We start from the raw sequence: 12,271 nt of genomic DNA, 5'->3' as shown, positions 1-12,271 counted from the left end.
TGATACTACTGCCTCTATTAACTATGAAATCTTAATGTCAATGTCTTCTACACCAGCTACAGACCTCCTTCATAGCGACTGGAAAAACTACTGTCTACTGCCAGATCTCCAACAATGCTGGCACCCAGAATGGAAATGCATTTCTAAGATTACTGCTTCAGCTAGCCTAATCCAAAACCTTTTCTTTTTCCATCATAGAGCCTTCATCACCCCCGTGTCTCTCTTGAATTGTGGATTAGTGACTGATGACAATTGTTGGAGCTGTTTACACCTCCAAAGCTCTTTTAAACATATGTTTGCAGAATGTCAACATGTTAAACCTTTCTGGAACTCTGCATGGCACACCCTCAAATCTATTTTCAAACTTCATCAAGATTTTTGCTTTGACTTCCTTATTTTTGGCAGTTCTCTTTTACATACTACTCCCTCTAATAAACATGAAGACTTTCTATTTGATTTATCTTTAACGGTGGCTATTCAAACCATTAGTACTAATTGGAAAAACTTAAATCATATTCATTATAATTTCTGGTGGCACTCTATATGTAATATCCATAGATTAGAAAGTTGTAACGCCTCCTCTCCTGATCTTCTTTGTAAACATCGCTTGAAATGGCAACCCTTTCTTGACTTCCTATCTAATGCTGAATCTCAGTAATGTCCTACAAGCATTATTTGTCATGATTATTATGTATCCCATCTTCCCCTTTTTCCTCCCTCCTGTGTATGTCATGTCTCGTGTGTAACCTTGTCGGTTATTTGTGTTGTTTGTTATTTGTATTGTCACCCCCTTTTTACTGAAAAGCTTTAATCTACTTTACTCAATTACATTTATATATACTTGGCTTGTAAATGCATCAAATATATGTTAACTTTTCTTTTATGCTACTTCCATATATATGGCATGCATTTCACATATCCTTGATAAATATGTATTGCATTGTACATTCATTTCTTATAATAAAAATCTTATAAAGTAAAAAAAAGAAAAGCGGACATGGCATAGCATTACATAACACAGTGTTGTGTTGCATACCCAGTCTAAGCGAGTTGAGCATTTCAGAGCATAGACAAGATAGCATTATTCAGGCACATGGCAAAACATCCCACAGCCTAGCATACCAAATAAATAATCACGTGATCCTGCAAAACAGCACCTCAAGGGTAGTGTGTCCCAAACAAGATACTGGAGTGGTCTCTCTCTCTCTCTCTCTCTCTCTGTCTCTCTCTCTCTATCGCTCTCTCTCTCTTTCTGCCTGTATTCGATTCGAAATGGGTGCACGCTCTCCTGTATGTATGATTCAAAGGGACATTTGACTTTAGTTGTATACGCTACAGGTTTGGAGATCATTAAGATACTTCTGGTTATTCCCAGGACATAGTCCAGGAAGCAACCTTTTCATTAGACTCTGAGCTCGAAGTCTTTTAGGGAAAATGTGCAATCTTTTTGGCTTTTAAATTTTTCATGCTTGTATGGTTGGTTAAACAAATATTACAAAAATGTGAATTTGTCAAAGTTTGCTTATGCGTTTCCTCGTTTCCTACACAGAAAAGAATCCTTGCTAGTTGTATACGCTACAGGTTTGGAGATCATTGAGAAAGTTCTAGTTATTCCCAGGACATAGTCCAGGAAGCAACCTTTTCATTAGACTGTGAGCTCGAAGTCTTTTAGGGAAAATGTGCAATCTTTTTGGCTTTTAAATTTTTCATGCTTGTATGGTTGGTTAAACAAATATTACAAAAATGTGAATTTGTCAAAGTTTGCTTATGCGTTTCCTCGTTTCCTACACAGAAAAGAATCCTTGCCAGCAGTGGTCGCTAGCATGTCGAAGTGGAGTGTCCCCATGAGCAGCCTCGGGGAAGCTGCCCTCACCAAGCTGAGTGAACTACTGGACAACAGCTGCAGCACCCGAGGGTGGAGGAGACTGGCCGAAGTTGCAGGCACAGAGAAGCAGTTCAAATGCAGGTATTTATTCTCATATATTAGTTATATCTGGGGCAATGCCCCCTCTGTACGTTACACTGGTATTGGTACCCACTACAGAGCTCCCAGACCAAGGCGAGGAATAAGTCCCAAAGGAACACTGAGGTGATTTGCAACATCCATTTAATGTAGGGTATGGGGTATTTGATTAAGTACAATACATTGTCACACCGTCATATTCTTTAATACTTGCTCGCTTGCTTGCTCTAACGCAGGAGATATTCTAGTTGTTGAAATATGGAATAAATGTAGCATCTGCTTGATAGGATAACATATGTCGATGCAGAACTTTGCTGACAACTCAGCCAAAGAAGGAAGGAACCAGGTAGATGAAGAGAAGTGTATTAGAGCACACACGCACCGGAATGGCCTAAGTTACTTCCTGGGTTGATAACCGGGAGCTGGTAGCAGCCAGCACTCCCAAGCAGTGATACCATAACAATTCAGTTTAAGCACTTTTTATTTGACACCATTAAAGTTCCACATAAGAACACTGTACTTGCCTGAATGCCACCCCCTGAAGGGACCATGAGAAGGGAGAGAATATCCTTCTGGTGTCAACGCAACCTGATGAGTCTCTGAAGTATTTTCTTACATGCCTCTACCTTCCGGCCCACAGAACAATCCCTTGTCGGCTGTTCAGTCATGCCACTAGTGGAGGGAGCCTAAGCATCAGAGCCGAAACCATTCGCAGCCCTTGAGAAGCTTTTCAATTTAGGGAATACAAATGTTGACCCCTCCCAAAATGCGCATCCTCAAACAAATCTCTCCAGGCTCCACTTGCGTCCCTACTCAGGTGTGACAGTATTGCCTAACACCTTAATCTCGTGTTGGGGACAGTACATTTGGGGTAACCTTCTAGTTCCTCAACAGGAGGCTTCAATCTCATAAAATCACCCTCCACAAGAGAGGTCACAAGAGAGGATCCGTGCTACCAGCCACCAGTGGTGTGTAGTTCCCTCTCAACTGAATTCTCATTATTGCAGGACCAACCAGTGTGAGCTCCCTCCAGGGGTGCCTGCATACACACAGAGTTTTCAACAATTAGACCACAAACACAGTGGTCTTAAGAACAGTGAAGGACTAGATGACCCTGCTTTGGCAGCAATTACAAATACCTAATGGAAGCATGAGCTCTGAACATTACCGAAATTCAGTATAAAAGGAGACTGACGAGATGAGCCGTTCAATTATTGAAGAAGAAATAATCCTGTATTAAATAGGACCGCGAGTTATCAACTGTGAAACTGCACACAGGATATTTAGATTAATATCAGTAGGTTCAATTACTTTAGCAAATCATAATGTCTAGCCGCTTGTGCTACTCTCACATGGTCAAACATTATGCATAAGTGTGTTTCCTTGCCCTTTCTTGCCCAACATACAACCCCTAGGAATGCAGCTTACGGTCGTTCAAGAGATCAAACAGGGATTCTACTCTCATCCAGTGCTCCCCAGCATGGTAAGGCCACACCATTCCCAGCACTCCTTACTCATTTGCACGTTAAGCTATATAGATTATTTAAACAATTGAACCTTTCTACAAGGCTGTTATTGTTGGGATGATATAGAGCCACCTTCATTTGGGACACAGGACTTAGACCACTCTTCTATCCATCTGAGACCATGATCTTGAAGAAGCTGATATGGTACAATATGTAATTTATAACGCGCCTGTACACAAGTGTTTCTAGTCACGCCAAGACAAGGGGGGAATACAGAGGAAAGACAAAACAAACGATTTTACTAGGCCTTGTGGCATTCCGATCGTGCAAGTGCAACAGGGAGAGAGTTTATAGCCCTGGGGAACACCACATATGGAGAGAGAGGTGGTGGAGAGAAAGGATCCAAGTTGGACCTGGGAGCGTTGGTCCAAGAGGAAGGAGGTCAATCACTCCACGGCCTGACCTGTGATGCCCAAGGTTAGGAACACTGTTCCTTGGTCTGAGTGCTTGATCTCTTTGTGGCCTTCAATCAAACCTTGATCAAGAGATAATCAATGAGGTTCACACAAGGGGCCTTTAATTGGCCATCTTCTTTTCTGTCTGGAAGAACTCATGGGATTATCTATGGTTCAAGTTGTTCAGCAATTTCTGATGTTCCATACGCAGAACCTTAGGTGCTCATCCATCTCACCCTTAGTTTTTAATCTGTACATCTGTCCTCTTTTTAACATCATTCATGCACATAAAATGGCATATTGGACATATGCTGATGACATTCAACTAATTTTAAAACTTGAACACCCATCACCTCAGCTTGACCACCTCAATTCTTACCTTTCTGCCATCTGAGATTGGATGCACAAAAATTGGCTATAGTCGAATGGGTCCAAAACTGAAATTATTATTTTGGTATTATTTTTTATTTAAGTGCATATGGCTATACCAAGCATTTTACACAAAATACAAAATAATCTCATCATACAGAAACATAATACAATTAATTCATTTAATTACAATAAAAAATGAAAACATTACAGCTAAAAAAAGTAGCTTGATAGGCAATTCATGTTACATTATATAAAACCGACCAACAAAAAGACCAATTCTAGGTAATAGTTAGCTTAGATGATTCCTCTTTCTATATATAATAGACTGCCCCTGTCATGACTATAGAATCGACGGAATACAACACAGCCCAGAATTGGTCAGAGATAAGTTTTCGAGATTACTGCAGAGGCTACCACATCCTTTTGCGTATTGAAGTGCAAAACTGGGGCAGTTTGTTAAACTGTGTCTTGCTGTCTCGATATCTTTATTACACAAACAACACCTTCTGTCTTCCTGTGGTATGGTCAACCATGCTCCTGTATACTCGTATACAAGTAAGATGTTTAATTGAAGGTACAAATTAAACCGTGGTAATATCTTATTTAGTAGGATTGTGGTTGGTTAATTGGATGACCCTGCCCCGAGTAGATCCTGTATCTTTTCTTCCCAGATAGAGCAGAAATAGATTTGAGATTGATCCCATTCCATGGTTTTCTGCTTCAGTGCCAAAATAAATCTGCCAAAATCCAAGTCAGCTGCCATTTTTAAATCTATGTTAGCTAAGTGTTTCTCCAAAGTGTTTACTAGATCTAGGTGCGTAGCATTACTGCGTTTATAAGAAATGTGTCTAGCAAATAGATCTAGTAAGGAGTCTTTCTTGCCAGCCGCCAGTTTGATCTTCACCAGAAATTTACAGCATGCCAAGTTCCAATCGTAAGGCCTGAACCAGCACTGCTCTAGGAAGCCCAAGCGTGGAGTGTAACAATTTGCCCTCCACATTAGTAAACCATATTATATACCTTGCCAGTAGGGTTTCTAAGCTTCAAGTTTGCCTTCTATAGAGCCGCCCTTCTTGCGGTTGATGAAATTTACTATCACTACATTTTATTGGTGATGTATTCCTTATAAGATCGCAAAGAGGGGTAGCCCTTAAATGCAATCCCAAATATGTGTATGAAACAGTACTGCCAAGTTTCCCTTCACCGATCCATCAAGAACAACAACAAGAACAACTTGGTTTACAAAGCCACTTGGGTCCAATGGCCATAACTTTAGTTTTACTATGATTTATTTGAGCCTATTTAGGACGATATAATGTTGAAGGGCATTGATGGATCTCTGTAGGACCACAGGTATTTGAACTATTGTATCATCTGCATAGCAGATTCATACAATTGGGGCACCTGCTAGTTTACGAGGAAAGTGTTGGCATTTCTGTATATCGTTGTCTAGATCCGCTAAATAGAGGCTATATAAAAGAGGTGCAAGTACTCAACCGTGCTTAAGACCTAAATTGGTGGCAATGGGTTTTGTGACGGTGCCTGTTTGTGAGGTCCATAGTAGGACCGTAGTATCAGAGCATAGTTGTTTGATGTAAAATAATAAAGTGGAGTCAATTCCCCAATTTTCTAATTCGTACAATAGCCTAGATCTTATGACACAATCAAAGGCAGCAGTGCAGTCTATGAAACAAAAATAGAGTCGCGCATTGGGACATGTTCTTACATCTGCAATTATCAATTGCAAAGCCCCTATGCCATATGTCATACCATACCCCTTTCGGAAACCTATTTGCTGCCTTCTGAACGTAAGGTCCTTTGGGTAGCATATCATGCAGTGGATGGGTGGCAGAGTAACTCTTACACCAAATAATTGAACCAACTCAGGAAGATGGCAAGTTTGTCTGTTTTATTATCAATTGTCTAAAACAGGGAGCTACAACAGATGTCGCACAAGCATTCTCGAAGCATTTAATAAAAATGCACACTTATATAGTAAGAATTTGTCATGCGGGACATCGTACTACGTGGCAAATAAGAAAAACCTACGGGGGTTCTGATACACTCAAGAGGAACATCTAAGTATACTTTCTATATGGGTTTGGGTTGTGATTGGACATTTACTATCAGATGGACAACTCATGTCCACCCCTAGTGCAAGCCATATTCAACGATTATTAGGTACACAGCATATTCTTGGCTCTCAAACTATAAGGTCCTTTGTTATATGGCCCTCTACAATTGGTTGGCACACTCGTGCCAGTCTGGAACATTCGGCTCACTAGCAGCACGTAAGCTCATGCCCCCGGTGTCAGGAGGTGGACTTCACTGTACCTCCCCACCCAATTAGCCCACCATCTCTCATCACCCATGCCTTCTGCCATGAAGATTGTCTTTGAACTTGGCCTTGCAGTTTATTCTCATCTCTGGGAATAGAAGGGAGTGTGCGCCCATGCTATCATAGTTCTGGAATGCATGCCCAACTCGATTTCCCTCCTTGGCTCACGTGGCAGTAGACCACAATTTGGCCCATTTTGCACCATTTAATTGTCTTAAATGACTAAAACTTGGCACCCGCTGTGTTCTTTCTTTGCACTTTAACAAAGGATGATTCAGCAGCTCACATTCACTGTCTTCAATAGATAAGCAGTCTTGGCTGCTTCAGCATTGACACCAGGCCAGACAGCCCTTCCAGGTTCTTCCACGATCCGAGCTAATTCTTTGTTGCGACAAAGTCCACAGCCCTTCTTTCAATGGGTTTGAACTTACTAAAGTTGTGACACTGATGTCCAGCTTCTATATAATGGCGGCCAGTGCTCCAGATAATATTATGGGGAGGGAGTATTTTAAGCATGATTTTCCAAATTAGAGAGTAAATGCAATTTCAAGAGAGTAAAAATGAGTTTTCTCCTCTGCAAGAGAGTAAAACCTATCCAACACATACACCGAATGCATGCGTAAAATCCATAGACCAAAAGTGTTGTAGATCAAAGTTGTCTGGCTTGTGCAGAGCCCTTCACTCCACATGCAAACGGAACATCCCGTCTGGGCATATAGTAACAGCACATCACTCCACTTGATAATTGCATATATCCTCCCTGAACATGCTAGCTATGCCTCTCCTCTTGACACCTACTAACGAGTACACCACGTACTCTGTGCACATGATAAAGGCACATCTACTTTCAGCATTTTCAGAGATATGCTGTTAGCATTTGAAGAGCAAATTTGTATCATTTGCATGTGTAAATTTCACCTTTACACTGTGCGCATGCTAACAGCACATCTCTGTGCATATGCTAATGGCAGACATTGTTTTCACGTATTGATAGAACATGTTCTGTTTAGCAAGCCTGATATTTGTACACGTTGACAGCCGTGGCCTCGCCAGGAATCAAATTTAGGAGGGGCACAGAGGGGGCCAAAGACAAAAGTAGGGGGGGCACAGACAAAAGTAGGGGGAGAACATGGTCACTGCTCGTTTTAGGTATTGGGGGCACAATGAGGGCACAGGGTTTTACAGGGGGGGCCCGGCCCCCCCAGGCCCGCCCCCAGTGATGCCACTGGTTGACAGGCCATATCTCTACCCATAGTGACCTCCAATCTCTTCACTGCGCATGCTATTGGCACATCTCTTCTCGTCTGCTAATGGTGCATCTTCTCTGCGCACATACTAGTGGGACAAATCTCTGTACATGTGTGATAACTGCGTGCATGTGCACAGAGGAGATGTGCATGCTAACGACATGCCTTCTACGCACATGCTAATGGGACGTATCCTCTCTGCACATGCTAACTGCACATCCCATCCGTGCATGTACTAACTGCACATCCTGTGCAGCGACGGGATGTGCAGTTAGCACGTGCAAACTCCACATCCTGTCTATGCACATGCTAACAGCACATCTCGGCTCTGCATGCTAATTGCCCTTCATTTCCATGGCACACATTTATACTAAGTACGTACTATGGGGACATTTCTTCTCTGTGAGTGCTAACGTAGCATCTCCTCTGCCCATGCTATAACAGCACATCTCCTCTCTGCCAGTCTTAACGGCAGGGCTCCCTCCTGCACAGGCTAAAACGTTGTATCCAAAGAAAGGGTGGAAAGCTACTGGGCAGGAGGGCGGCCTGCACTTCCCAAGTTCCAATTACGTGATGCCTTGAAGGGTGTGGCGCAGAGGGAAGACCGCAGAGGAGACGCTTCTTTCTTACAAGACATGCAATAATGAAGAATGACCGTTCACACAAGTTACTTTCAGTGCTGGAAATTGACAAAATGTACTGGGGCTAAATGTACCCGACTTTCCCCCTCCCCTTTCCTTATTCAGCCTGACCCGAACATGTCCTCGCCAGCCCCCACCACAATGCCCAACAGTGCTCCCCTGGCATTCTGCTCTGTTTTGCTGTAATAAATTAAGTACCATTCAAATGGGATAATAACCGTTACCACAGTGCTCAAAAACAGAAGGAATTTGGCTAAAAGCGCTATGTAAGAACGCATACTCCCTTTCGACCTGTTATTGGCATAGCCTCCGTAAACATGCAGCAGCACATCTCCTCTCTGCACATGCTAACTCAGCATCTCTTTTCTGCATACGCCAGTGGCACATGGCCTCCCTGCATGTGCTATTGGCAAATATATTCAGTTCAGGCAAATGGAACCGTTCATCCCTGCATGGGGTAATGGCCCATCCCTCGTGGTAGAGCCCAACAGCAAGCGCACGTCTTACTACAGCCAGCATAACTTTATAAATTATACATTACAGAGCAGGTTTACAACAGGCAGCAAGTAAAGGAATAATTGCAGATGTGTTGGCTCACGCCCCTTTATTTCAGCACTTTGAGGGGAGAGGTGGGGGTGGCTGGTGGCTTGTGAGCGTAAGCTGACCTACCTGACCTCTCTCCCATGCAGGGGCACACAAAACCTACGTTTCGCGGGGCAGGAGGGGGGAATGAAGTTGTAATGGAAGGGGCCACTTCAGAAAATAGGCAGGGAAAACTTGGAGGCTCTGCCCCCACTGTTCTACCCAACTCCTCCCATGGTCTGGTGTGGGGAACAACTATTGAATAGTATATTTTAAAGCGCAATATGCAGAGAGGTGCTGGAAGACTTTCTTGAAAGTAACAGCTTTAAAGTTTTACTGCGTTTGTTCAAGTACATTTTTGTGAGCACACACAGTAAAACTTTAACACTGCCAGTTTGGGGGAAAGACTTCCCTCACCTCCCTGCTTATCAAAGTGCAAGTGCGCACATCCAGGGGTGCACCTAGGGTAAAATATAGGCTAACCCTTCAAATGTTGGGAGAGGCACTAACTTCAGAGTCTGTGGAGGATGGCAAACTTACTTGTGTAGGGGCATCTAACTTCATTACTCATTGTAATAAGAATATGGAGGCAATCAAAATGAATACAAAGGTATACTTAGCATTTATAGATTTCTCGTATGCATTTGACACCATCGACAGAACGCTCCTGTGGGACAAATTGAAGAACTGGGGATGTCCACCAGACTTAATGGCAGCTATCAAGGAACTCCACTGAAAGACCTCCATTCGAGTGAGACTGGATCGATCTGGCTTGTTATCCTCCTCCATCGACACATTCAAGGGAGTGAAGCAGGGCTGCCCACTAGCAGCAGCCATTTTTGGGTTGTTCATTTCTGACATCGGCGACTCAATCAATGAAGTAAAATCCTTCCCACCTAAAGTGGCCAACACACATCTAAGCTGGCTGCTTTACGCAGATGACTTGATCGTAATGGACGTGAAGCCGATCGGGTTGCAAAGGAAACTAAACGCTGTGCAACGATACGTCACGTCCAATAAACTCACAATTAACACCAAAAAATGCAAAATATTAGTCCTGCAGAACTTGAATGGCAGTGGAGTGAGTAACAGAAAAAGCATAACATGGGCTTTGGGACATGAAACGTTGCAGATCTCACAAAGTGTCAAGTATCTTGGGATGACAATAAGTTCGGCCATTAATGACGGGCCATGGCTTGCGGAAACCAAAAGGAAATGCAACCAACTAGCAAACCAAGCACTGATAATCAACAAGAAATTTGGCAAATTCTCATTACGTCCAGTCTTGGCCTTTTACCAACAGAAGGTCATACCGGTTGTGACATATGGCGCAGAAAATGCGCTGGGATGTCCCCACGAGACCTGGGCCACACTGGAAAATTGTTTCTGGACGAGAGTCTTAACACTTCCTAGGGGTGTGAAAACCTCTTCTATAAGATATGAACTGGCTTTAATATCCTTGCATGCAAGAATATGTTGGAGCCTGTTGAGTTTATATCGAAAGACCTGTAGTCGGGCGCAGATCCCACAATTTGAGATCTTTTACAATGCCCAACCTGGAAATCACAAAATATTCCAGATGTGGTCGAACAGATGCGAGGCAATCTTGAAAAAATACGACATAACAGTCGACTTGCTTCATGAGAATCCGGATGCAGCTAAACTAAAGATCTGGCGTACAGATTGGGACGAGACTTGTGCGGAAAGAGCTGCCACTAGTAGTTCGCGCAACGCTCCATTAGAAGCACGTGCCTTTAACAGCCTTCAGAAATATGTGCTTCTATTCCCCAATCCACAGGCACGCAGACTATTTATACTGTTCAGACTGAACTTGTTCAAAACGAATGATTGCCTCCGCTCATGGAGGGGTTTTTCCCACCTGAGACCTGAATGTAGGTTGTGCTTAAAGGGAAACGAATCACTAAAACATCTAGTCCTATTTTGCACAAAACTAAGATCTGAGAGGACCATACACTTGGGGCCCTGGAGCTTAGCTCATCCATCATTGTGTGCGGACGAGTGGTGGAGCTCAATGTTCCAGGGAACCGACTTAAAACTAATCCTGCCCTTAACAAGGTTGCTGGAAATTATAGAAGCACGTCTGCTACCAATAGTTGAAAGTTCTCTGGTGAATGGTGAACTTGGTTGAACTACCATAGATGGAAAAGAGTTGACAAAGTTATAGCAATGGATGTTATGTGGATGGGTCTAAGGAACTTTGATAAAGATGTGTGGAGAATTTGTGTCAAATTTTAAAGGTTTGTAAAAACCAATAAAATAAAAAAAAAAAAATAAGAATATTCTAGAGCAGCTTCAATGTTACAATCAGTTAACTGATCGCTCCTTTGAGTTTGAAACTCCCACTTCTTGCAGAACCTGAAGGTCTTAGAAAGTGTGAAAATGGCAGATGGTGTGCAATGAAAGACTCAATATCCTAGCATAACAGGGCATTGTAGAGTGTGGGGCAGTACCCTGGACGGCCCAAGCACCTTCAGTGGCTGAGAACAACAGGGGCGAAAATGTAATGTTGGTTCTACCACAGTCCGCTATACTAGATTATCTGGTGTACTGACTGGCTGGTGACACTGTCTGCCTGCCAAATCCAGTGTTACAAGAATGGGGGAGGGCCAGTACAGCAATAATGCAATTCTATGCAGCAGTATTGGAGCCACTAGCAGAGGAGCACCAGTATACACCAATGTGTCCCTACACTTATTAAAACTGTCCTTTTGTAAGGGTGTAAACTTGTATGTACTGAAGTCAGGGTAAGATTACATTATTTGCCCAGCATCACACACTTAAGCTAAACAGCGAAGCTTGGATTTCAACCCGCTCTTTCAATTTGGGCATGGCCACCTTCTTCCGCGCTTTACTTGGAACAAAACCTTCAGTTTTGGGTGTCAGGACCTACAATAATAATGTCCTATAGAGTTTACTTACATAGTAAAGCATCATAACATGTAAATCCTTATAGCAGCATTTTGTGCCAAAATAATATCACTGTACCTTTATTTTCCACATCTTGCACGGAAAACTAGAAGATGCAAAATGCAAAACATCCGGGGTTTACCCACTTCATTTTCAGCGCTTTAAAAACACCCCAAAAAATAAGTTGTGCCATCATCTAACTTAGGTTTGGAGATTCATCACAACCTTCCAGCATGTTATGTATGGTTATTAAAGAATATTCAACTTAGGACATCAAAG

General features: G+C 42.7%; 1 protein-coding gene across 2 annotated transcripts in view; it reads left to right on the top strand.

Moving 5' to 3' along the window:
• LOC138574636 (mucosa-associated lymphoid tissue lymphoma translocation protein 1-like) overlaps positions 1–12,271 on the top strand; it is a 294,117-nt gene that overhangs the window by 71,409 nt on the left and 210,437 nt on the right. The window contains exon 2 of one of the 2 annotated variants that reach the window (XM_069649421.1): positions 1,793–1,966. In XM_069649421.1, coding sequence (XP_069505522.1) covers positions 1,824–1,966 — 143 coding nt within the window. In that variant the 5' untranslated portion in view covers positions 1,793–1,823. Of the gene's footprint in view, positions 1–1,792; positions 1,967–12,271 lie in introns of those variants that run through there. The other variant, XM_069649422.1, reaches the window with a different exon arrangement.

This window comes from Ambystoma mexicanum, chromosome 1p, assembly GCF_040938575.1.
Source record: "Ambystoma mexicanum isolate Mex_15411 chromosome 1p, UKY_AmexF1_1, whole genome shotgun sequence".
In the NCBI taxonomy this organism is placed as follows: Eukaryota; Metazoa; Chordata; class Amphibia; order Caudata; family Ambystomatidae; genus Ambystoma; species Ambystoma mexicanum.
This window is presented reverse-complemented; position numbering and strand designations above follow the sequence as displayed.